This window comes from Pinus tabuliformis, chromosome 7 (genome assembly GCF_031772625.1).
Source record: "Pinus tabuliformis cultivar Carrire ecotype Pingquan chromosome 7, CPIR1, whole genome shotgun sequence".
In the NCBI taxonomy this organism is placed as follows: Eukaryota; Viridiplantae; Streptophyta; class Pinopsida; order Pinales; family Pinaceae; genus Pinus; species Pinus tabuliformis.
Window position 1 is genome coordinate 1,891,000,833 of NC_142293.1, and position 27,586 is coordinate 1,891,028,418.

General features: G+C 41.1%; 1 protein-coding gene across 1 annotated transcript in view; it reads left to right on the forward strand.

Annotated features, from left to right (window-relative positions):
• The window catches only part of LOC149256023 (origin of replication complex subunit 3-like), a 399,611-nt gene that overhangs the window by 8,438 nt on the left and 363,587 nt on the right, over positions 1-27,586 (forward strand). The window contains exons 3-5 of the mRNA XM_089460641.1: positions 10,108-10,282; positions 10,527-10,696; positions 10,875-11,005. Of these exons, the coding sequence (XP_089316767.1) occupies positions 10,108-10,282; positions 10,527-10,696; positions 10,875-11,005 (476 nt within the window). The remainder of the gene's footprint in view (positions 1-10,107; positions 10,283-10,526; positions 10,697-10,874; positions 11,006-27,586) is intronic.

Consider the following 27,586-nt stretch of genomic DNA (forward strand, 5'->3'; position numbering starts at 1 on the left):
AAAATGTCCCCGCTTCATGCAACGTTGCTTGGGAGGATATCTAGCTGACAATTTGTGTTGATGTCTAGATCCCGAAGTAGGGAAGGGTGGGGTTGGTCATAGAGCTCTAACCTCAATTACACACTTGGATCCCAAGATTAAGCCAATCTTAAACTAAGAACTCACTCAAATCCTTTGCGTAAGCATTTAGGTCTAGTTGCATCAATAATTTACATTTAAGCATAAGCTTGGTTGATAGACTTCTAGGGCCACCCTTCTCACCTAGCTTGAGGGATTCAACACCTTTCTAGTGGTTAACATGGTGACCTTGCAATACACAGTGACATTTTCTCATAATTTATTCACAAAGATAGGAGATATAGATAGCAATAGATAAAAAGAAAAGAGATATCTTATAATAGAAGACAAACAAAGAAGAAAACAAAGGCGAAGAAGGAATCTCGGGGAAACTCATCATGGACCTAGTTTGTAAGCCTTGCTGAGACTAAGTTTGACATGCGTAATTTGTGAAGGACATTGAACCATGTGTTATTTTGGTAAACAGTAAGATTCCATTGAGGCCTATATGTAATATTTTCAATTTAAAAGTTTAATAGTTTGGTTGTTTATGTTGATTCTTCTATTGTGCTTTGTGTGTGTTGCTTCCATTTATATACATCGTGATCTTTGTGAGTTCTTGCAACACTTATGGGTGCTTGCAACACATGAAGTTATAATTTCTATCACTGATTGATAATAAAGGGTGTTGGTACTAGGTAGAATTGAAATATCTATTTGTGTCATATCACCGTGCAATCATGCATTCCCAATCAACTTCTTTTTCTTGTTTCTTCCATTTGCTAGCAATGGTGGATTGAGAACCAAGTGTGGCTCATTATATAGAGATGGATTCGATTCTTCATCTCTTAGGATTGGGTGTGCCATAATTACTCTCTTGTCATGGAGGGAACATTGGGACTCTAAAGGGGTCCCTAGCAAGATTGATGGAGTCATCTTTAAATCTAAGGTTTTTACTATCATGTACGCTGCCACTTCTCCTTTTCTCTTGTTGCATTTTTCTTTTCCTTGGATTTTTTTTCTTTGTATCCTTCAATAGTAGCTTATATTTTGGCTTTTAATTTAGTTGAGGCTTTTAAGGTATAATATTCCCTGGTATATGTGCTAAGTGTTGTTTTAGCTTCTAAGGCCCACTTGATTGATTTTCTTGTGACAAAGATAGCATGTCATTTCCCCATCAATCACTTGATAATGGTTCTATGCTCCTTTTCTTTGGGTTTAACTAACTCTGTGAAGGGGTAGGTTTAGTATTTGTACTTGTCCTATTGTTCAATTGAGTCCATTGCTTTAGCTAGTCCTCTTGGTTAGGCTTGATGTTGGTTTGCGAGGGTCTCGTATCTCTTGGAGTTAATGGGTAGTTTGATGGATTGTCTCTCTCCTTTTTGATACTCTTTGAAGTTTGGATGCTCCTAGTCATCTCTTACTGATTAGGGAGGAGTTGAGCATGATTACTTGTGATGATATTTATAGGGAGTTTGTATAGGTCACTTGGACAAGCCCAAATGGTGGGATGTTTTCGAATATGGCTTTCTATGTTGAGCACTTCATGGAGGTGAGGGGCAGACTCATTATCCAATCTCTATACACACTTCATCATTGGGTGCAGTCTCTTCGTACACTCTTCGGGTCAATTATGAGTGGATTCCCATGGACTTTGGACAGAGACAAATCACTAGATTGATTGGGTAGACAAGATTTGTTTGTTATGCCATCTTCAAGAGGTCGAGACAAAGGAGCACTTCACTTTTCATTGCCTTGTCTACTAAGTGAATCTAGTGTGGTTCCATTATCTTTGTAGGGGGCCCCAAATCCTCTTTAGTTTCTCTAGGTACATGTTGGAGGACCTCAAGTTCCATTACCATGCTCTTCAAGCTCCTCCTATGCCAACTTCCACCTAGAGGATCTCTTTTTTTTTCCCAATGTACTCATTAGCTAGGGGCACCAAGATATAGACCAATAGTAGCATTGCTTTTGGCTCCATGTCATTCTTCACTTGAGGGACCATCCCTACATCACAAATATCTTAGTTAAAATGCTAGTCTAGATCTCATGCTTGTAATTGGATGAGATTATCTAGAGCCTAGTGTATGGGTTACCTCTTCTAGACAATGACACATAGTGTAGTCCAGGTCATCTCCTAGTGTGTGAAAATTTTATCACTGCAACAATTGATTTACTTTACCTACTTATTTTCCAATAAGTTTCTTATGAAATTCCTTCAATAAACATTAAAATAAATTCTGCTGCAGATATCACACCATAATACAGAAACAAACACATGCACAAGAATCAACACATCGAGCCTCAAGCTTCTTCTTATACTTTTCTCATTGGTCCATCAACGGCCGAGATTAAATCTCTAATCAACGGCTAAGATTAGATTTGGCTTGATCCATGACTTTTGGACGCTTTTAACCCAGTTTTATATTAATACCTATTGATATTTTATTTTTCCTAAGTTTAGACTTAGGAACTCCATTAAAAATATTAATTATTTTAATATCTCCCAAACTGGTTAGAATCTGCCCAAACCATTGCTGGGTCTTGGAGATCTCATGTGCTTTAGCCTCTCCACCAATTTTCATGGCTAGAGCACATTCGATGCTACCCCAAATCAACACTCCCTCTTAGCAAGGACTGTGCTCTAGTAATACTCCTCACTGAGTATCACCCTGATCATCTAGCATCGCTCCCTGTGCTGATGCTAGGCCTCCCTACCCAACATCCTCTGTACTGTTGCATCCTGTGCTGCTGCCCATGGTCTTGTCACTGCCATTGTTGCATCTGTACGACAGCTCCTTCTACATCCGTGCTGTTGCTGGTCCTTTCTTCCAACACTGCATCTGCACTGCAACTCCCTCTGCCACGTTGCACCATGCTACTGCTGACTGCTATCGCACTACAACATCACCCCCATTTCTGCTACTGAAATGGATTCTTTATCTTTTCCCTGAAATAATCAAACTTTGTCCTTCTAAGGGCCTTGGTGAGGATGTCTGCCACCTGTTCTCCTGTAGGAGTGTAGCTCAACTGTACAACTCCTCTTTGGACACAATCTTTGACAAAGTGACACCGTATATGAATATGCTCTGACTGATCATGAAACACTAGATTCTCAGAGAGCTTGATGCAACTCTTATTATTGCACATGATCCTGGTCGCCTCCATTTTTCTTTGGAATAGGTTCACAAACAGTTTTCTGAGCCATATGGCCTCACACGAAGCTGTGCTTGCCGCCATATATTCTGCCTCAGGTGAGCTCAGAGCCACGGACTCCTGTTTCCTACTGCACTAGGAGGTCATTCCTGATCCAATGTTGAAACAGTACTCGAAGGTACTTTTCCGATCCATTGAACTTCCTGCCCAATCTGCATTAGTAAATCCACTCAATCTGATATCCTTACTCTTGGTGTACAAGAGTCCATAATCGACTGTTCCTTGTAAATATCTGAGAACATGTTTGGCCACTGCCCAGTGCGCCCTCTTCGATTCCACCATGAACTGACCGAGGGTGTTGACAGCGTAGCAAATGTCTGGCCTGGTATTGATCAGATACATCAGGGACCCTATGAGCTGTTTGTATAAGGTGGGATCAACGTCCTTGTCTTCTGATGCATCAGTCGTCTTCCAGTTGGTGATCATTGGAGTAGCCATGGGTCTACAGTCCTCCATCCTGAATCTCTTCAAGATTTTTGTAGCATATCTCCCTTGCCCAAGGAAGATCTCTCCCTTTTGCTGCCAAACTTCCAACCCTAGGAAATAATGCATTCGTCCCAAATCCTTCATATCAAATTCTATGGCTAGATTCTTCTTGTAGTCCCCAATGAGCCTGGATGATCTTGTCAGAAAGAGATCATCCACATACAATACTAAGATTAGCGGCTCATTCTCTACAACTACATAGTAGAGATTTGGATCTGCGTCACTCTTGACAAATCCCATCTTCTGCAAGTAGCCATCGATTCGACCATACCATGCTCTAGTTGCTTGTTTCAGCCCATACAAGGCTTTCTTCAACCTGCATATATGAGACTTCTTCTCATGTGTCTCAAATCCCTCTGGTTGTTCAATGTATACCTCTTCTTCTATCACCCCATTCAAAAATGTCGTTTTGACATCCATCTGATGAATCTCCCACCCCATCTGTGCTGCAAGAGATATCACGGTTCTAATAGATGTATACATGGCTACCGGGGCGAAGGTCTCTTCGTAGTCAATTCCTTCTTTCTGAGCATACCCCTTAGCCACAAACTTGGCTTTATATTTCTCTACACTACCGTTTGCAACGTATCTGATCTTGTAGATCCATCTCGAACCTACCACTGATTTGTCTTGAGGCCTTGGCACTACCTCCCAGACACCGTTCACCATTATGGAGTTGTACTCCTCTACCATCGCATCTAGCCAAACCTGATGTTGAGCTGCCTCTTGGAAATTGGCAGGCTCCCCATCTTGAGCTACTAATGCCTGATATCTATCTGGTTGTTTTCACTCCCTCTTATTGTTTATTGGTGCACCGATGAAGTCCTCTGCATCTCGCAGAATCTGACGAAGTTCCCTGCTAGTTCTTCTTCTGTCAGCAGGTGCTTCTGTTAGCTCCTCCTCATCTTGTGAATCTTCCTGACCCGAGGAAGAATTCTTTTCTTCCGTTGGTTGAAGAGGTTTAATCAACAACTCCTTTTTTGACTGCTCCTTGGAAGGCATTTCATGAGATTTTCTGAAAGCCCTGTCCTCCATGAACTTCACATCTCGTCGAACCACTACCTTCCTGTTCCCTGGAAGATAGATTCTGTATGCCTTAGCGTTCTCGCTATATCCCACTAGATACCCCTTTTCCGCAGTTTGATCCAACTTTTTCCTCTTTTCCTCGGGTATGCGGCTATATGCTAGACTCCCAAATATCCTGAAATGATTGGCTTCTTTTGCTGGAGTAATCTTGCCTAAGGCCCAATGAGGAGTCCTGTTCTGAACATAGACTGCTGTGTTGCATGCTTCCGCCCATAGGAATTTTGGCCCTAGCTACTTCTACAATAGTCCTGTTCTTCCTTTCTGCTACTCCATTCTGCTCCGGATCGTAAGGAGCTGTCCACTCTCTTCTGATGCCCTCCTTAGTGTAAAAATCAGTGAAGTCTTTATCGACACACTCTCCACCATTATCTGAGCGCAAAACTTTTATTTTCTTCCCAGTCAGACATTCCACTAGAGCCTTGAACTCTTTGAAGCGATAGAAAACCTCGTCCTTGGTTTTCAGAAAATAAATCCAAGTTTTCCTTGAGTGGTCACCAATGAAGGTAAGAAAGTACTCGGCACTACTAAGAGCTTTAGTGGACATAGGTCTGCAGATATCTGAGTGTATCAATCCTAGTACTCTCTTGGCCCTGTTTTTACTTCTAGGAAATGCTGCTTTGACATGCTTTTCTAAAGCACATCCTCTGCGTACATCATCTCATTCCGTACTAAGATCCGAAACTCCTGTTACAGTGCTCCTGAGAATTCTCAGAGCCCCATGGTGCAAATGTCCCATTCTTCTGTGCCATAATTTGTTCAAATCTTTGTCTCAATGACTGCCTATTAGTGCCATTGGTGATTCTAGTTGTAATCTATACAAACTGTTACTTTTGATCCCAATCTGCACTTTCTTTTTCCAGCTCGGGTGTTTGACGTATACTTTCTCCTTGATGAAGAAGACGTCATAACCTTTGCCTTGAAGTTGCGACACGGAAAGTAAGTTCATCCCCAATCCTGGTACATGCAACACATTGGTAACACAGAACCGCTCTCCTGATTTTGTTTGAAAAACTATGGTACGCCTCTCTACTGGAGTACACTTTGCCTTATTCCCCATGGTGATCTGAGAGTTCATCTTCTCCTCTCGATAATCTGAGAAACATTCTCAGATTCCCGTCATATGCCAAGAGGCTCCATTGTCTATATACCATACCTCTAATGATGCAGAACTAGTCATACAAGCCACTTCTTCTTCCAGCCTAGAAGCCAACATAGAGAAATCGAAATCACTTTCTCTTGTGCAATTTTCTGAAAATCTGTCTGAGTCTCCTGACATAGATGCCTTTGCATCATGGTCTCGACCCATAATTGATTTTCCCTTCCTGTCTTTGATTACTTCCTCTAATACCATGTGAAAATTCTATCATTGCAACAACTGATTTACTTTACCTACTTATTTTCCAATAAGTTATTTATGAAATTCCTTCAATAAACATTAAAATAAATTCTGCTACAGATATCACACCATAATACAGAAACAAACACATGCACAAGAATCAACACATCGACACAGATATTTTGGACAACAGTCCCCGGAAAAACCCAATGTGGGAAAACCGGTGCAACAAGGGAGGATTTTATTATTCAGCAATTCTTCAGTACAATAGGGTGCCAAACTGGCTTACCCAACAGAGAGAAAAATTCTCCAGCACTTCTCCCAGTCTCAGCGTTAGCCTGGTTGACCTTTGCGTAGCTCCTAGACACTCTGCATTAGCCCCTGCCTCTCTGCTCTAGCACTGGGCCTTTCTCCGTCACCCACGTAGGCCCACCAGTGACTGCGCAGTCTGCTGCTGCCTCTGCGTCTGCCTCTCCAACCTTTGCGTTGGTCTTCTGGTGCTGCTCCTGACTCTCTGTTCCGTACTTGCTGCCTCCTGTTGCTCTCCAGACCACTAGTTTGAATTTCTCAGTTAACTTCGCTCCAGAAATCGAACTGACTTGTCTCCCCTAGTGTGTCTTCCAATTGAACCTCAAGCCTCTTCTTATACTTTTCTCGTTGGTCCATCAACGACGAAGATTAAATCTCTAATCAACGGCTAAGATTAGATTTGGCTTGATCCATGACTTTTGGACGCTTCTAACCCAGTTTTATATTAATACCCATTAATATTTTATCTTTCCTAAGTTTAGACTTAGGAACTCCATTAAAAATATTAATTAAATTAATATCTTCCAAACCGGTTAAAATCTGCCCAAACCATTTCCGGGTCTTGGAGATCTCATGTGCTTTAGCCTCTCCTCCAATTTTCATGGCTAGAGCACATCCGATGCTACCCCAAATCAACACAGTGCTTCTCCCATACAACTTTCTATATTGAGTTTCATCCATTCGGCATCATATGTTAGGAGGAATGGATCTAATTGAATATGCCATGCTTGCATCATTATTTGCATTCAAGTTATTGGATCCATCCCTATTGTTAGGTTTCCTAGTCTTTAACTTAGATTGATGCTTGACTTTCTATATCTTGCTTTTTATAGGAGCTGTTTTGATGCTCTTTCTTTGTAATTACGTCATTGTACTAGTAGTCCCATTGATCTACTTTAGTGGTCATTTGTTAGACATTAATAAATCTTATCTATTGATAAAAGCAAATCTATAAATAAAGCATTCCCTTAATTTCTAGAAAAAAATCAGCAAATTTACTCTTACGAGAATAAGGGTTACAAGAAGAATTCTACATACCTTCACAAGCTCCAAATCTGTACCCTAATCAACGTGACAACTACTCCAAATCAGCTCCAATAATAGATCAAAACTAGTATTGACTGGTATAGAACTGGTCAAACCCAATTTGGTTTATCAGAAACCCCCCAAATCAGTTTGAATTGTCTATTTCTGGTTTAGGTCGATTGGTTCTGAAAAGAATGCATGTCATAGGTTTTGGTGAACTTGCTTTCTTGACCCATTTAAGATGATGCATTTGTGGATGTGGTGTGGTAGGGAGATGGAGTGAGTCAGCAAGTATCGAGAATTTAGGTCCTTTTTGTTGCCATTGTCCATGATTAATGGTTTGAGTTTTTGCCCGATTTTAAAATTGCGAGTTAACTGAACTTCCCTCTTGTGGTTTGTAGAGTTGCTGGTCATGAGGAACAACGGAAGGTTGGATGGGTTGGGATCATTGCAATTGGGATCTTTATATTGTTATTGTCAAGGTCTTCGATTACCTGTAGTAGTTTAGCAAGGAGTACCTTGAACGTTTGGCTTACAAGGTGTGACATTAATCATTGGAATGACCATACCACTAGTGATAGGGGCGTTATTTTTTCTATCCTTGTTTGGTGGGATTGGCTGTCTCTTGATTGGAGTCGAGAGAGGTTGTGAGTGAGGGGGAAGAAAGCTGTTTTTTTTAACAAAGACGTGCAGATTTTTTAGTGGATTGATTAGCCTTAGACAATATAGCTTGTTGGAAGGTGTGGTAATTGAAGAAATTGGGACAAGTTCTAGCTCTGTTTGGATGCAGGGAAGCAAAACCAAAGATAAACTTAATGTGAGGGGTATCTTTAGGATCCTTAGCCTCAAGTTTGATGGCTATTTGTTCAAGGTCCCAATGAATTGCTTGATGGTTTATCTAGGAATTTCTTTGAGTTTTAGCCACTTTGCTAGCATTGCATCAATATATCATAATGGATATATCTGCTTGTAGACGACAACCTTGAAGTCAACCCAAGTGCCATTTGAAGGTTGGTTTAGGGTTGTGAGATGTTGGGCATATGTTTGCCAACAAGTGAGTCCCTGCTTCTCCATCCCTACCTCAATAACTAGAATCTTATTTGCTTTTGCGGCTTGCCAAACTAGGCGAGGTCTTGAATTAGGGCTTCCAAAGTCCAAAGCTAAGAGCTGATCTTGTTCCCATTGAACGCTTCATCAGCTTTGGGGATGGAAAGCTTTGTGTCCAACTTGAAGTATCCACAATAAGGTTACTAATGGACTTGTTGGGCTTCTGTTGTTGGGTGATCACCATTTGTTGGAATATGGTCCCCAAACTATGTAGCCACGGGTTTAGCTCGCCCCCTTTTGGGCTTAGTCAAATTTTCACAATGGAAATCAACAATGGTGACACTCGTGGGTGTATTGGGATTTTGTTGTTTGGTGGTCTCTAGTTGTTGGAATATGTCCTCATACTATGCAACCAAGAGTAGAGCTTGTCCCCCTTTTGGGTTTTGTCAAATTTGGGGATGCAAAGCTTGGTATCCAACATGAAGGGTTGTTGGACAATGGGGATACTCATGGGTATATTAGGTTATTGCAATGGTGGTTGCCACTATAGGGTGGTCATTAGTTGTTGAAACATGGCCGTCGTATCCTGCATTATTTTGCTCTATAGTTCTTGTTGTTTTTGGCATTGGAGGTTTGGTTGCTCATTTTGTTGTTGTCGTTGGATGGTAAGCGTTTCTATTAATAGTTGATTCTAATGTTGTTGCTCCTGCATCTGTTCCATTAAGAGTTGAACGAGGGTGGAATCTTGAGAACCTTCTGAGACTCTACAAGAGTTATAGGAAGTCATGATGCCATATAGAAAGACGATTGATGCAAATTTGGAAAGTAAAATAGCAAACTACAATTGACAGTGGTGGTCAGGACTCTTTGGGCATGAAAACTGGAGTATGGTGTCTACCACAAGTTTTATCAACAATATTCGTTGCTGCCTAGAAATGCGTAGAATGGGTGTGCTAGAACTCATACAACATGTGAACATTTGTGGTACTGAGGGTTGTGAATAGAGATAACTTTTGACTACAGAAATTTGCAGAAAAAAATGGAAAAAATTTAAGAAAAGTTTGAGTGGTGATGGGTGTTCTGCAATTTCATGCACTTGTAAATAATTCAAATTGCTTGGAGCTGAGGGTTGAAGGAGGAGTCTGGGCTGGAAAGGTCATAAGGAGGCAGGATTTTCAAAACTCTGAAAAGCCCTAATTCTAAGGTTTTGATGCCAATTGATATGAACAGAGTAATAACAATGCAGATAATTATCCACAAGAATGCAAACACAAGAGATCAAGCATACAAATGTAGTAGAGTGTACTAGATTTCACAAAGACCTTACGCTCTCATCGAGCCACTGCTTCGTTTTTTCATTGTCTTTAGGATTTGATGAAGCTAATCATTTCCATATGTGATTTGAAAAATTAGATATTTGACTACTTGTTTAATGCAGTACCGGATAAGTTTTGAGCCAGTTCAGGATGTTCTTTTTCCTGTGAGTGGATTTGAAATTTTAATGATGTATTTGCAATCGAAGAATTAACGACACATCTTTTCAGGATGTCCTTTTGGAGCTAGATATATCTACGTTTGAAGAAATCCATCGATGGATCCACAACTCACACTATGCAGATCTGCGATCTAAGTTGCACTGTTCTTTGGATGATAAAGGCACAAATATAATGCCAAAGTCTCCTGTTGTCAAGCAGCTTGCCACTGCTTTGCTGTTTATCAGTAAGTTCTTACTAATCATTTTTCTTTGCCAAATGCCTCCTTACACTGTTGGAATTTGTCAGCTGTGCAGATAGTCATTAGGTTTTCATGTTGGTTTGTAAGCTCTTGTCAAGATGTTTTATTTTCATTTTGCCGATTTATGGACTGAATACTTTATGATATGTTACAAAGGTTCACTAAGACATGTTTTAGGATTATTTTCTTTTGTGCTTCTTGTTAGTGATTTGTGGCATGTCTTCCATAGGGAATGTGGAGTTTGTAGATGACCGGAGTACTTTTGGAGAACTTGGTTCATATATGAAATGTCATAATTGTCATGTTGCTAACATGACACCCCAAGAAATTTCATTAAAGGCTGGCCTTGGGGGTTGTGTTCACAGCTTACTGAGACAGATAGTTAAGATCAGCCCTGATGTAAGTTTGTCATTTCCCATTTATGTTGATTTCCTTTGAAATCCTACATGGGTTGGAATCTTAAATTTTTATTGACATTTGTTATGGTAAGCATTATCTTTCTTATCTTTGTGAAGTGGAATTTTAAAAATGTTATTCCTTTGATTTTTTTGACAAGCTCTTATTATATTTGACATAGACACCAGATATGGAAATTTTGGCATCTTGGCATCATGAGCCAGCTAATAGGAAGGATCCGGTTGTCATTATAATTGAGGATGTAGAGCGCTGTCACAGCTCTGTGCTAGCTGAATTTATCAATCTGTTAAGGTATTTCACTAAGATTTACAAAGTTTAAATGTGAATTGAGTTTATCAGTTGAATTTGTTTTTCATTGTCGAAATATCTTTATATTCCACTAGGGTAATTTACATTGTTCTGTCCGCTTGGGACTATTCAGAAAATGCTTGAAACCATTAAACAATATACGTGATAAGAGCTCAACATGTCACCCCTGGGAATTGAACTTGGGTGGGGAGGATACCAATTATTCCTCCCAACCATCTGAGATAAACCCAATTGACAATCAATTGAATCTGTTATCTGGTCATGTATCATTTATTTTTGTTATTCATTAAAAATATGAGGGCCTCCTTGCATTCGTCGTCTATTTGTTGGCAGTCAGCTAAGCCCTTTTTGTCCTCCGCCGGCTCTGCATTTCGTTCGTGTTGGACTTGTCATCCCTAGTGGAAAATCCCTCTCTTAGCGGCTTGCGGCTTCCTTGCACTGATCTCCTGGCTGCCTTCATGTCCCCCGACAATCTATTCTCGAATCGGCCGAGCTGTTGGGATGATCTCTTTGTGCGGCTGGCTGCTGCTGCTGCTGCGTCGGTTAAGCTGTGTCATTTGTCTGTCTATGCCCGACTAGCTATTGTTCCCTTTGCGGGTTGGCCGGTCTAGTCGCTGTCGGTTGCTCTGGTGGCTGGGTGGGCTGTCAGACTTGTCGGCTCCCCAAAATCACCCTTTTCTTGTTTTTTTATTCCTTTATTTAAAAATCTTGCCACCTTGATTTTTTTTTGGCCTGTTAAAATTTTCCTCTCGGTCGTTTGACTTATTTACTTCGGCCCTATTTTTTTAAAATATTCCGTTCGTACGATCATAGCGAATCTGACTCTGATGATCCTGTACAAATCCGGTACCTACGATTCCCAAATCGATTCAGAGTCTCAACGCTGATACCATGTTAGATTTCCTTAAACCTACTACTTGGTATTTAATTCTAAGCAATAACTTACTGAATAAACACACAACTCGGTTCCTAACAAAAATATTCAGCAGAAACAAATAATGATCTGAATTGCAATAATATGAACAAATTTCAGCCCAATAAATCAATTCATCATTAGTAAAAAAGTTAGAATCTACTTGGACTTCCGTCTTGGGATAATAGCCCAACTGAGAATATACATAATGCCATATTCTGGATCTGATCCAACAAATCTGCTCTATTGCTTGCAGATCTAAATCTCCAACTTGTATTATTGTAGAAATGAGGGAGATATGTCTGATATAAATACTCCCACTCATTTCATTTTCATAATCACACAACATCACTCTTCTCTCTAAAAGAGTGCGAAGTAGGCCTTTTTCCGCTACTTGGGAAAAATGTTCTTTCTATGGTGTGATTTTCTCTTAAAGATTTTTAAGTGTGGAGATGTTTTCTTGTGATTAAAAGAAGTGTTTATTGGAGAATTGTGTAAGTTTAATGCTTTAATTTTCTATATTTTGCATAGTGTATGTGTAAAGTAGGGTTTTTGTTTTGTGCCATGACTAAATGTTAATTCTATTCTGAAATCTTGCTCTGTTATATTATGCAAAAATGTTCTCTTGAAACCTGTAAGGAAACTCTGATTGTGCATTCCTTATATTTAATTTTTCACCTCACAAGGAAATTAGTTAGGTTTTCAAAAGTGAATGCCCTAGCCATCCCCCCTTACTCCATCAAACCATTTTCAAGGAATTTTACCCCTAGAAGACTCCATTAGACCCTTGTAGGATATGTTAGTAAACCAAGGAAATCAAAGCAAAACCATGGGTAGGTGGGCCTTTTTCTCTCTCCTCCAGGAGGCCACCTGGCAAAATATTATTGGATCCAGTAAAGACATGGTGGCGCTGCTGTCAACATGATGTGGTAGTACAGAGGACACGTGGCATGCAAATTTGGCATTTTCAAAGGTCCAAAGAGGGCATATTCGGGCGACACATGTCGCCACTTGGGAGATGCCATGTGGCAGTGATGATGTCATATCGACAATCACAAATTAGAGGTGGAGGCTTATTAGCACTTTGTAACGCAACACACACATGGGAAAGTGCGTTCAAGGGGCTCTGATACAGGGGCTGGCCCACAGTCACATAAAGAACTAAAAGAATGAGGGGCTAAGCAAGGAGGGTGATTGGCGATCGACGATCGGCAGTTATGTTGTGCATCAAAAAGGAATCGCCAATTACGAAACTCCAATTGGGGAGCTAGCCCGCGATCACATAAAGAGCCGAGGAACGAAGGGCCGAGCGCTGAAGGACTATTGCAATTCGAGATTGCAAGCATGTTGTGGCTCCAATGTAAAAGTCCCGACTAAAAACCTCGATTGTGATCCGCCAAGAAAGGAGCTTGATAAAGGGCACATGGTTGTGAAGACTCAAGGAAACTCGGCGCAAAACACTTATAAAGGGAAAAGGGCCCCCCAGATAGGAGTCCAAAGGCCCTAACGCCTTAGGGCTAAGCACCCGGTCATAGCCTCCGGTCCTATGATGAAGAAATACTGGAAGGGGCTAAACCAAAGGGGGCCTAAGAAGCATTGGGACTACTCGGATAAACTCTGCTGTTGCTCCGTGACAAGCAAACACAGTCGATCGCTACCAACTACAAAGAGTGGAGAAGTCGAGCAGTTAATGCGAAAGCGACAGGAACCTTACCAAATAGAAGGAAAGGCATCATGAAGAGACATGGCCTGATCAATGGCCTTCACAGTAACAATAGGACATCTTCCTCCATCATCATTTAGTTTCCCTTGTTTCTATTTTACTGTAATTTTTGTTTATCCTATAATTTTTGTGTATTTTCAAGAAAGGAATCGGATCCTTGAGAAGCATCTTGGGCAGTAGAGCTATCGCAGGCCAAGGTAGCTAGTCAATCGGACAATTGGCCCTTGGTTGAGATATTTTGTAACTGTTAATTCAAAGCTCCCCCTCTTCTTATAAATAGGGGGAAGAAACACTTAATATAGGTTCTGGAATTCTGCACCCGCAGTGGTTCAAATTCTTTGGTTCTAATTGCTTGTTCATGAGGGACTTGAGCTGTAGATTGCTGAATGTAAATGGACTGGTGAATGAGACTCATTTTGAAGATTAATGAAACTCTTTGGTGATTCCAATCATGGCAATGCACAGTATGTTTTCCCCTCTGTAAATCTCATTTCATATATGTTTTTCCTTCTCTGAAATAGTGTAATGAAGTTGCGGGTTTCAACCGTGTTCATGATTGTATATTTGTTACTAAGCAGTGACAATACCTATGTTAGCTACAAATTTACTTAAGTACTTGTAATGTGCATATATTTGCTTATGCTTTTAGTGACAAATGTGCCAATGAGGTATATGGCTTGAAAACCTTGACTAGTGCTCCACTCTTTCTGCCCTTTCATCTCCTCCCTCTTCCATATTTCTGCTAGAACATCGTGGCTTAGGATTCTGCATAACAATCAGCCCTATGCACCAAATCCCCTCCTCCCTTTCCTCCTCTTCGCTTTACTGCAACGTCAATATTAAGCTGCCTGTTGTTGTGTGTCAGCCACCAGAACCAGACATTTCTCTCTGAGGTTGGCCCGATTTACCCCCTGAACATTTGGATCGATGTGTTGGCTTGAGTCTACCTTGATGAAGGGCTATTGAACCAAGCCCCCTTTATTCTCTTTTTCAAACTGTGTGACAATTGGAGTGCTGTCGAAACCCCTCACTGATATTCTTCCATGCACTCCTCTATCTAAGATGTCCTAGGCACTAGTCTACAATCAACCCAGAGGCTGTCTCTAGGAAGCTTTCTATATCTCTTGAAGCACTTGTGCTACAGGTGCTAGAAAAAGCGACAACAATTGGTAAGCTCATTTGTTCGATTTCTCTAATGACTTGTTGTACTGAAGGCTAGGGGACGCATTAGATCTTATGTAGGATTGCAAATGGTTTTCATTTTGGGTTTGGTCTCCCTATATGGGGTCCTAATCCTCCAGAGGGCTATATTGGCACATGTAGGGTGTGCGTTGAGAGCCATGGGCCTTCATAGTAGTAGACAATACTCCATGGATCCCCACAACCATTCAGAGATTGCTCATGGTTCACTTATTGGACGAGGAAGATGCACTTGATCCATCATGCCTAGCTGGCCCCAGATTTGCACCATACACTTAGCAGATGATCCAGGACTTGCACGATGATGTGGCATCACCTACACCATCATCCTAACCCTTACAGGCGATCTACATGCATCTTCAATTTGTTTGGAGACCCATGAGGACACTTGTGTGCCCCCACGTCATTGGGAGCCCCACATGGTATTACAAAGGGCCAACCCCTTGTCCACTGCTTTTGAGGGTCCTAGTCTTTATTGTGGCACCCATGGACCTCATTACGCCTCTTAGAGGGCCCTACGACATGCATAGGTTATTATTTGACCTCTTGAGAAGCTTCCTCTTTCATTTATGAGCTAGTTTGGTGGGCTTGTCACCAAAAGTTGAATTAATAGAACATTATTTTATTTTTGGGGCTTATGTAGGCCAAGGATGCTAATTTGAACTCCTAATCTGTGTATAAATACAAGTGAGATGAGTTCATTTGCTCATCATCACTTTGTTTTGGATCTCTTATCTCTCTTGAGATTTTCACACTTTTTCTAGAGGATGAATTGGAGCTTTATGGATGAATTTTGATGAGTGGATATTGGTCTAACTTTTTTTGGAGCTTCTCTCTTGTTAATTGTGAATTGTTGGATATACACTGTTAGTAGTTACATGTAAGTACATGCTTTTTAACGTTATTCTTGTTTACTTCTATCGTATACATTGGATTGGGTTTTTCGCTGTTCTAGGGCTAATTGGCGCATGCATTTACTGCTTAAAATTGTGGAATTTGTCTCTATTATAATATCTCTCAATGTATGGGCCATGTAATATGAACGAAATATCCCAGGGGTAATTCTATCAAAGAATTTGACCTTGATAAGCCATTTCCTTTGCACAACGAAGTATAAAAGCTACAAGATTACTTCTTCTTGACCTAGAATGCTAGCGAAGTGATCTTGAGGCCTTCTTGACTGGAAACCAAGAAATCCTACTCATATTCATCATAGTTTCCATTCTCCCAAATATTAAGGCACTGATCTACCAAAGGTGGTCACTAAAACTCATATTCTTTCACCTCCTTCCAGGTCTAGCCAAGTTGGGGTATGTAGGGCATCAATTTCTCGACAAGCTAGCTATAAAAAAAATTCGATCTCCTAGGGTCTTCTGCGATGGCCTTTCCTCAAGCTCTTCTCCAATTTTGAAGCCATTCCAACGGTGGAGTTGGGAGAAAAGCCAAGCCCTAGCTCCGGGATCATACCTTGCCCTGCCATCCCCAAGGCTAGTACCTCATAGCGTTAAAACAACATCTTCAAGTGAAATTATTTCTTTGATGCTTTCGCCCACCTTGTCTAGAGTAAGAACATCATTGGTTGCTACATACTCTCTTCATACCCTAGACCAGGTCCACTTTTCCCTGTGTGGTCCCGCTCCTATGAAAGATCATTCTTCAAGAACCATCCGGGTTACCAATCCTAACAAAGATTTTAGGGATTGGGGAACTCCTTCACAAGTCTTTTCCCATAAACCTAGCCCTCAAATCCTCTCTTCCTTTCGCTAGAATACATAGTACCTTGTTTAGAAAGCAAGCAAGCTCCATCCTTCAAACTTTTTTGGGAAAGGGTCCATTTGGGTCACTCATATCCATTGTCTTATCATTCATTGGTGACTCCATACTTATTGGGTCTCTTCCCATCGGTGAAAGTTCGTAAATAGAAGGGAGCCTTAGCTAAGGTGACAATGGGCTAAGTCTCCATTTGTTCCCCTTGGCCTAACATCTGCCCTCTAGGTCCCCTGCTAGTTTGAGCGGTAACGGTCCTAGATCCGGACACCATATACATCACCTCCCCTCTGCTTATTATAACTCCATTCATCACTTTTCCCATCTCGGTCCACATTTGTCCATTGGGTCCACAAGGAGTTAGCTTCCCCCTCCCTTTGTCCACACCTTGGGTCGGGGCTGGAACGATGCCTCAGAGGTTGATTCATCTAGAAAGAAAAGAAAAAACATATTTTGACCACTCTCAACAAGAAATGTATTGAAAAATGCAAAAGATGGCCGAGACATATATATTTAGCACATGGGAAAAAGTCAAACATGAGCTCTACCCCTATCATTATGGCCATCACCTTGGTTCCTAGGGTCCCTCATATTAATCCCTTGCATGAATAAGGAACCTATGATTGTCCCAACCCCTAGTGGGCGATGAACTGTCCCACCTTAAGGGGGTAATCTTTGCTATATCCTACATATCATGCTCTCATCCCTTGGAGCCTCGAGTAGTTATGAAGAAAAATCAATCAAAGGCAAAAGACATATGAAGAAGGGTGGAAAAACAAAGGTCGGGGTAACTCATGTACCATGATTGGTCACTCCTACACTCATATACCCAAGTGTGGGCCTCCCCTATTATAGCTACCCTTGTACCGTGGCATGTGGCTTGGAGCCCTCCTCGTGATCCCTTATCCATTCCATCATTATATCACATACCACCTACCACTTGATGGATGTACCATGGACATGTCACCCCCTTTAAAGGTTGAAACCACCTAATAGAGTCCTTGGTTACCCCTTTTTTTATTAAGTTTGGAGACATGCCAAAGCCCACTATGGAAGGGCATGCCACTATGAAGTGTCCACTTGTTTTCCATGATTTGTAAGTTCTTTTACTTAATTACTCTAATGACTTGTTTTACTGGGAAGCAACGAGATGCTTTGGATCTTATATAGGATTGCAGGCGGGTTTCCATTTGAGGTTTGGTCTCCCTATATGGGGTCCAAGCCCTCCAGAGGGTCATATTGGCACTTGTAGGGTGAGTGTTGAGATGCATGAGCCTCCACCAAAGTAGAGAGCAGATTGCCACTTCATGGATACCTCAACACCATTCATTGATTACTTGTGTTCCACCTTTTCGGATGAGGATGATGCACCTGGACCACCATGCCTAGTCAGCTGCACATTTGCACCACACACTTGGTAGATGTTCTAGGGCCCATATGAGGATGTGTCTCACCATGGGAGACAAAGGGAGGGCTTATATCATCATTCTAGCCCTTACAAATGATGGATCTCTCAACACAATTCATTGATTACTTGTGTTCCACCTTTTCAGATGAGAATGATGCACCTGGACCACCATGCCTAGTCGGCTGCACATTTGCACGACACACTTGGCAGATGTTCTAGGGCCTATATGAGGATGTGTCTCACCATGGGAGACAAAGGGAGGGCTTATATCATCATTCTAGCCCTTACAGATGGTATATAGGCATTATCGATTCACTTGGAGACCCATCAGGATGTCATTGTGCCCCCACAACCATTTGGGGACACCACATTGGATTTACTTGGATATCAAGGGGCCACCCCCTTGATGACTATGTTTGGAGCCTACTCTCTCACATTGGCACACTTTTGACTCCACTAGGCCTCCTCAATGGCCCAAAGACTCATTGTATCTACTATTTTTCCCTCTTGAGAGGCTTCATCTTTGTATTAGTGAGCTATCTTGGTGGGCTTGTTACCAAGTCATGTTACTATTGTACATTATTTTATTATTTGGGGCTTAATTAAGCCATTACGACTATTCGAACGTGCTTATGGATTGTATAAATAGGTGAGAGGCTCATTCATTCCTCTCATCATCACTTGGATTGGATCTTCTTCTCTTCTTGAGAATTTCACATTTCCTTTTGGAGGATGAGTTTGGTTTCATGGATGAATTTTGATGTTTGGTTACTATCTCTTGGTCTTGGAGCTTCAAATTATGTCTTGAATTGATGATTGGATATACTCACTGTACATGTAAGTGCTCTTTTTCATGCTTATCTTTACATTTATCTTGTCACATGAATAATGTATGGAATTTTCGCTCTCTAGATTTGAAATTGCCCTAAATTAATGTGAAATTGTGAAATTTTGGACTTTTGAGGTGTTGCATATATCACATGTGTCTTGTATGGTGAATGAATGTTCCTAAAGGTAAAAAAGTGTTTGATGTTGCTATGTTGCCTTGAGAAGTCATCAAATCTTGCACATTGAAGTATAAATACTTTTTGCAACCGAGTTTATGCCCTAGATGCCATGCGAAGTTGCTTAAGGTCTCCTTGATTGGGTGAAAGGTTCTCCAAACTTTGAAATTTCCTTGACTCCATCTCTCCCTAAAGGCAAGGAGCTAGTCTAGTCCTTGATGGTCACTTAAACAAATATCTTCTTCACCTTTTTCTCCTCTTTTTAAGCGCTAACGCACTAGGCTTCCTAGGGCATCACCTAAAATCATTTTTAGCCAATGAAAATCTTTGAAAAGTGGTGAACTTCTGCGATGGGCTCTTATTGAAGGGTCCTTCAATTTTGAGCTTAATTTTGTTGGAAAATGTAACTAGGTTCGGTCTTCATTAAATGTATTTGACTCATCATATTGTGTACTTGTCAAAAGAATAAAAAAAAGAATTATGATTACTATTATTATGACTTGTTAAATCCTAGAAGTCTACATTGAAGACTTCTAGGATTTATTCTGAGTTAATAGAGTCATTGTACTTTTGTAGAGACCCTTCTTGGGCCTTTGAATCATGTAAAAAGGTAAAGTATTGAGTCAAATATGAATTTTGTTGCCTCCACACCAAGTCGGCCTCAAGGAGGGCTATTCGACCTCACCAAAGGACTATAAATGAAGCAGTTCGAATTCCATTTGAAGCACCCTCACTCACAAGCAAGTTCGATATGTCTTGAAACTGGGAAAAAGTGTGAAATAGAAGGAGGAGGAGAAGGAAGTGCGAGTTTGGTGGAAAAAGAGAAAATCGAAATCTTGGTGCTTCTATCTCTCTCTGTTGTGCCGTAGCCAGTTGTTGTATGTTGCTGTTTCCAGATCAAAGTATAGGTCGAAGTTGCTATTGTTGGATGCTGATGCCTCTAGAAGTTGTATTGGGCCTAGATCGAAGTTTCTAAGGGAAGATCGACGTCTCCAAGGCAAGATAGAGTTGTATTGGGCCTAGATCGAAGTTTATAAGGGAAGATCGAAGTCTCCAAGGCAAGATAGAAGTTGCTGAGTCGAGGAAAGTGATGCCACCACTGTCGCTGCTGCCAGGTCAAGAAGGATCATCTGTAGGAGAAGAGGAAGGTTGACTTGGTGTGGAGGATATTTTGTGTCAAGGTCTAGAGTCTTGGAATATCTCAAAAAACTATTGAAGGAAGAATTGCTGATTGGGTTTTCCCCTAGAGAGGGGTTTTGCCATGGCGGTGAGCCTACATCTTGTGTCCATTGTTTCATGTGCTTTTGCTTGGGTAATTGCTTGATGAACTAAAAGAAAGAATATATAAAGAAACCTAATAAGAAGTGAAGAACATCACAAGTATTATCAAGTATAAGAATATCTTTTTGCCTTTTTAATTTTCTAACAAATTCGACGGTGGAATCCCAAAAAATTGCAAGCCCTAGCTCGAAGATGGTTCTTCTCCCTAGGTTCCCTTAGGTTAGTGTCTTCATTTGGATCAATGCTTTTAAATTTCAAGAGAAAATATTTCCAATAGATGGATCAAGTCCATCTATTGTTGATTAACTCCACGCCCTTGATCTAGTTTGCGTCCACTTGCATTGTTTGCTGTTGAAATTTGATGACTAAAAAGTTTCCTGCAATCCCAACCTGGTTTTAATTTCACCTTATCAGTCCCATTCAGTTAAATGCCCTTTCCCATAAACATACATTGAACATATAGAATTATGGAAATGAAAATTTCCGATTAAAACACATGGGATTGTCAACACATGCTGAAAATAAATATGGTCATAAACAGACTAGCAACAGATAAAAATACACACAAAGTTCTGGTCAACTTAGACCCAGGCAAAACCCCTTCAATCTTCTCCAGGGAAAACTTGTTAGAGAGCTCTTCAAATTTATTTATCTTTCAAGTTAAGGAAAAATACACTTGAAGCTAAAAATATGTACTGTACGACTACAGACTGTACTGTATGGATTTTCGTACTGCTGTATAGACTGTATGGATTTTTCAATATATTTTTTTCAAAAACTTCTCTCAAACGATGTGCGACTCACAACATTAAATGTTGTTCGTACTGTACCTTTTGTTGTCTTCCATGCCTTGATTTTTGTGCCCAACTTTGCCCAAAAATCACTCCTTCAGCTTGCTGCAACAAATTTCTTCTTCAGAACTTTTCTCCAGCGCTCCGCTTCCTTTCCCCAATTTGCTGATGAAGAATGAATGCAGTCTCTCTTTTCTTTTGCCCTTTTTGTTATTTTAAATGGCTTTTGGGCAAGCCTAAGATCTAATGGCTCAGATTCATTTAGATCAAGGGATGAGAATAAATGTGCATTTAATTCTCACTTTCTATTTTTAACTCACCCATTAAATAAAGTAACCACATTGTATTTTATGTCTAAAGTCAATTTTCACTTTATAATTTAACATTGACTTTACCACTTGTAAAGTCACTTTCACTTTATAAAGTCACACTTGGGAAAATAATTATTTTGGACACTTTTCCCTAGGTAGAGACTAACCCATGGGAAACCACTTGTCTAAGGTACATTAAAAATCAACACTCCCTCTTACCGAGGATAGTGTTTCTCACCACACCCATCTTGTCCCTGAAATGGACATGCTTGCCTCTTGGCAAGGACTTCGTGAGAACATCAGCCACCTGCTTATCTGTCGATATATACTCTAGCTTCATTGCCCCCTTCTGAACATAGTCCCTGATGAAATGATATATGATGTCAATTTGTTTTGACTTGACATGAAACATTGTATTCTCTGTGAGTTTAATGCAACTATGATTATCACAGTGAATAACTGTCGGTCTCAACCCTTGATCAAATAGGCCATACAACAACTTGCGAAGCCAAATGGCATCACAACTAGCTTGGCTAGTAGCCATATACTCAGCCTTAGAAGAGCTCAAAGTGACTGACTTTTGCTTTTGACTGAACCACGACACAACGGTTGAACCCAATCCGAAGCAACACCTTGAAGTGCTTTTCCTGTCAGAAGCGCACCTTGACCAATCTGAATCTGTGTAACCTGCCAACCTCACTCCATCGCCCCGCCTATAGTCCAGACCATAATCAACAGTCCCCTGCACGTAGCGAGGAATATGCTTTGCAGCTACCCCATGCACCCTCCTGGGTTCAACCTTGAACTGTCTAAGTGTGTTCACTGCAAAGCATATATCTAGCCTAGCGTTGACCAGATACATCAAAGACCCAATAAGCTGCCTATACAATGTGTGATCCACCAAACTAGAATCTGAAGCATGAAGTTTTTTCCAGTTGGTGATCATAGGTGTAGACATAGGTCTACAGTCTGCCATGTGAAATCTGCTCAACACATCCTCATCATACTGCCCTTGCCCTAGAAAGATATGCCCCTCCTCCTGCCACATCTAAGCCCCAAAAAGTAATGCATCAACCCAATGTCCTTCATCTCGAACTCCATAGCAAGATCCTCCTTGCAACCACTTATCAGTCTATTTTCCCTAGTAATGAACAAGTCATCAACATACATCACAAGAATGAGTGGATCATCCCCTACAACAATGTAATATAGGTTTGGACTTGCAATACTCTTCGTGAAACCCATCTGCTGCAAGTATCAATCCTCGAATACCAAGCTCTCGGAGCTTGCTTAAGTCCGTAGAGTGCTCGGCTCAACCAACATACATGGGTCTCCCGCCCAAGTACCTTAAAGCCCTGTGGCTGCTTAACATACGCCTCCTCCTCTATAACTCTGCTTAGAAATGCAGTCTTTGGATCCACTTGATGGATCTGCCAACCCATTTCTGTAGCAATAGAAATAAGGGACCGAATAGAAGTGTATCGAGCTACGGGAGCGAAGGTCTCATCATAGTCAACTCCCTCTATCGGTGAGAACCCTCTAGCCAGAAACCTCGCCTTAAACATCTCAATGCTGCCATCCGCAACATGCTTGATCTTGTAGATCCACCTGGAAGTCACAATGATAAAGGCATACTTCTCCACCATAGCCTCTCTCCATACCTCCTGGCTGGCAGCCTCCTGGCTGGCAGCCTCCTCATAGCTAGTAGGCTCAGAGTCAACAATGCTGGTATCCTTGGCTACATAACTGCAAAACTGCTCAGGTGGCACACTCTCCTTGTTCACCCTCTTCGAAGGACCAACAGACTCCGCTTCCTTCAAGGTGTCTTGAAGCCACTTGGGCATCCTCTTCCCTGAAGAAACTTCCCAATAGGGAACCTCATCCTCTGCCCCCCAGTCTGGTGAACCTGAAGGTCTGCCAACTGATCTTGGTGGCCCTGTACTAGCACCTATCCTCAAAGAACTTGTATCCGCATCTGTGCTTGTGTCAGCTGAAGTGCCATGTGAACTTTGTACCAGTGGACTCCCTAAAGCAGTGCTCGGTGAACTCGCTAATGGTGCCTCAAATGTCACTGACATTGAACTACCTCCTGTACCAGTCGATCTAGAACCATGAGGTCTTGCTCCCTGTACTTGACGTCCCTGCTGAGGAGAAGTCTGTGACTCTCTCTCATCATACTCGCATGATCTCTGATAGGCCCTCCACTCCTCGAACTTCACATCCCTCCTAATCACCACTCTCTGTTTAGAAGCAATGAAGATCCGATAGGCCTTCGAAGTCTCGCTGTAACCCATAAATATACCCTTCTTTGCCATGGGTTCTAGCTTCGTCCTTTGCTCCTTGGGGATAGAAGAATATGTGAGACATCCAAAGATACAAAGATGTACCACACGAGGCTTCTCTCTAGTGAAAGCCTCCTTCAGAGTCATATTTCCTAATACTCTGTGAGGACTCCTGTTTTGAAGATAAACAACAGTATTGTAGGCCTCAACCCACAAAAACAAAGGCAACCCTTGCTCATGAATCATCGCTTTAGTAGCCCCAACAATAACTCTATTCTTCCTTTCAGACACCCCATTCTGCTGGGGGTTGTAAGGAACCGTGAACTCTCTCCGATTGCCCTCCTGTGCACAGAAGTCAAAAAACCCACCATCGGTGTTCTCACCACCATTGCCTGACCTCAGGACCCGAATCTTCCTACCTGTCTGCTTTTCCACAAGAGCTTTTAACTCTTTAAAGCGACTGAAGACCTCACCCTTGGTCTTCAGGGAATGTATCCAAGTCCTCCTAGAGTAGTCATCAATGAATATAACATAATACTCATAACCACCCAAAGACACATGAGACATACGACCACTAACATCAGTATGAATCAAGTCTAGTATACTTGTCTACCTGCTGTTGCTCGTTGGGAATGGTAACTTGGTGTAGTTGCCCAAAGCACACCCTCTGCAGACTTCATAATGCTCGACACTAAAATCAGGAACTCCATTACTAACCTCCCTCAGTATTGTCAAAGCTCCATGATGCATATGTGCCATCCTCCAGTGCCATAACTCGCTCAAGTCTCTACTGTTGGTGGTACTAGTGTGAGTGCTACTCACTAATGCTTCTGCCGATTGAAAATTGAACCTGTATAGTTTCCCAGAGTGGACTCCAATCACTTTGGCCGAAGTGATGGAAGCTCCCTTGGGATGCATCAATACTTGCCCTCTTGAGAAAGTGACGTCAAAGCCCTTCTTCTCCATCGCAGACACTGAAGTCAAGTTCTTCTTCATCCTTGGAACATGCAAAACATCCATAACCTTCAAAGAAGGCAAAGACTCCCTCTCAAAGGTCACAATCCCCACACTAATAGCTCTCACAGTGCGGTCATCTCCTAGTACAATCTCAATATCAAGTGCCCTCTTTGCAAGCTTTGAAAAGAATTCCCGTGCACTTGTCATATGGTGGGAAGCTCTGCTGTTTATGTACCACACATCGGATGATGTACTCCTACTAGATGTAGAAGTAATAAATGCCAAGTCCTTGTTAAACTGTGAAGCAAACTGCTCCACCTTTGCTGAAGCTGCAGTACCCTTCTTCCCCTTGTTCTTCCTCTCAGGACATGTAGCAGCATAGTGTCCCATCTTCTGACATGCCCAACATTTGACTTTGGACATATCCATATATTTCTTCTTCTTCTTTTCCTTTCCCTTAGCCCTCTCTAATGAGACCCCTTTCTTGGCCTTCCTTTTGTTCTTCCCCCTGGTTGTCAAGGCTACATCCTCCTCATCTGCTATCTTCACCCCACCACTGTTAGTCTTCTATATCTCATGCTGCACACAATCATCCCAGAATCTATCCCAATTGGGAAGATTCTCCCTAGAGGTAACAACATCTCCAAAGACCTCCCAAGACTTAGGAAGTCCCGCTACAGCTATTCTGACTAACTCTGTGGGCGTAACTGCCTCACCAATAGTAGTCAAATCATCACGTCACTGTTTGACCCTGCCAAGATAATGAACTACACTTTTAGCCTTTGTCATCCTGATGTTCTTCAATTGTTCTTTGAGTTTCATCTTCCTGTGCTCATTGGTATTCTGATAGAGAGTGGTTAGAGCTGTCCACATCTGATATGCATATTTGTTTCCTCTCACCTGAGGAACCACATGATCCTTTAGACTGTCCATCAAAATTCTTTTTGCCTTTGCATTATTTTTTGTGAATTCAACAAGTTCATTTGCAGCGGTAGGAGGCACAACCACTTGCCGCACTATGTCCCAAACTGCTTCCTCTTCAAACACTGTTTGAATTCTGTCCTTCCAAACGGCATAGTTGGATATCCCATCCAGTCTTTCCTCTATCCTTAAGAACATGGCCGTGACTGTTGTCCAAAATTTACAAAACCAAAAAAATGGAGAAATGAATTTTCCAACACACCTTGCTGTCCCAAAGTTCAGTGTGTGTGAAATTTCACTTTGCTGTCCCAAAATATCAGTTTGCTGTCTAAAAATTCAGTTTGTTGTCCGAACCACTGTTTGCTGTCCCTAACTACTGTCCGCTGTTCAAACTGCAATTTTCAGCCTGTAGCTCTGATACCATTATGAAATTTGATGACTAAAAAGTTTCCTGCAATCCCAAACCGTTTTAATTTCGCGTTATCACTCCCATTCAGTTAAATGCCCTTTCCCATAAACATACATTCAACATATAGAATTCTGGAAATGAAATTTTTAGATTAAAACACAAGGGACTGTCAACACATGCTGAAAATAAATATGGACATAAACAAGCCAACAACACACATAAAAATACACAGATTTTTGGTCAACTTAGATCTAGGGAAAACCCCTTCAATCTTCTTTGGGGAAAACTTGTTAGAGAGCTCTAAAAATTTATTTATCTTTCAAGTTCAGGAAAAATACGTTTGCAGACAAAAACAAAACAACAAAATACAACTGATCTCTTCAACCCAAAACGCCTTGAAAACCGTGCCCACTTTGCCTCGATTTCCATGCCCACTCGAAGCTGAAAATATCTACTGTACGATACAGACTGTACTGTATGGATTTCTGTACCGCTGTACAGACTACAAATTTTTCATTTTTAATTCAAAACTTCCCTCGAACAGTGTGCAACTCACAACATTAAATGTTGTTCATACTGTACCTTCTGCCGTCTTCTATGCTTTTAATTTCGTGCCCAACTTTGCCCATAAATTACTCCTTTAGCTTGTTGCAACAAATTTCTCCTTTAGAACTTTCCTCCAGCTCTAAGCCTCCTTTCTCCAATCTTCTTTCATGAAGAATGAATGCAATCTCTTTTTTCTTTTCCCCCTTTTGTTTCCCTAAATGACTTTTGTGCAGCTCTAAGATCCAATGGCTCAGATTCATTTAGATCAAGGGTTGAGAATAAATGTGCATTTAATTCTCATTTTCTATTTTTTAACTTACCCATTAAATAAAGTACCCACATTGTGCTTTATGTTTAAAGTAACTTTTCACTTTATAATTTAACAATGACTTTACCACTTATAAAGTCACTTTTACTTTATAAAGTCACAGTTGGGAAAATAATTATTTTGGACACTTTTCCCTAGGTAGAGACTAACCCATGGGAAACCACTTGTCCAAGTTACATTAAAAATTAACATTTGTGGTCCCGCAACCTTGTGACTCAAATTCCACAAGGATTACATAGAATCCATTTCTCCTTTAAAGATCATTAGGTCTAGGATACCTCTTGTTAAGGGATACTCTCCAAACATTTGTGGTCTCGCAACTTTGTGTTTCAAATTCCACAAGGATTACATAGAATCCATTTCTCCTTTAAAGATCATTAGGTCTAGGATACCTTTTGTTAAGGGATACTCTCCAAACCTAGGTCCAAGTGTCTTCATAACCCTTCTAAGAGCGTCATCTATCTTGCTTCAATAGAAAGCAAGCCCATTATCTGAGCCTCTCTTGTGAATAGGCTTTAGGAATCAATCTGCATCCTATCATTGATCCATCCATTATAGTTATTCCTCTCATACTAGGACTCTTACCATTAGTGAAAGTCTGTAAAGAGAAGGGAGCTTTAACTGAGGTGACAGTGGGCTATTGCTCCATTGTTCTCACTTGACGTGGTGGTTTTTCTATAGGATCCCCTCCTAGGACCCCTGCTTGTTTGAGCGATAACATG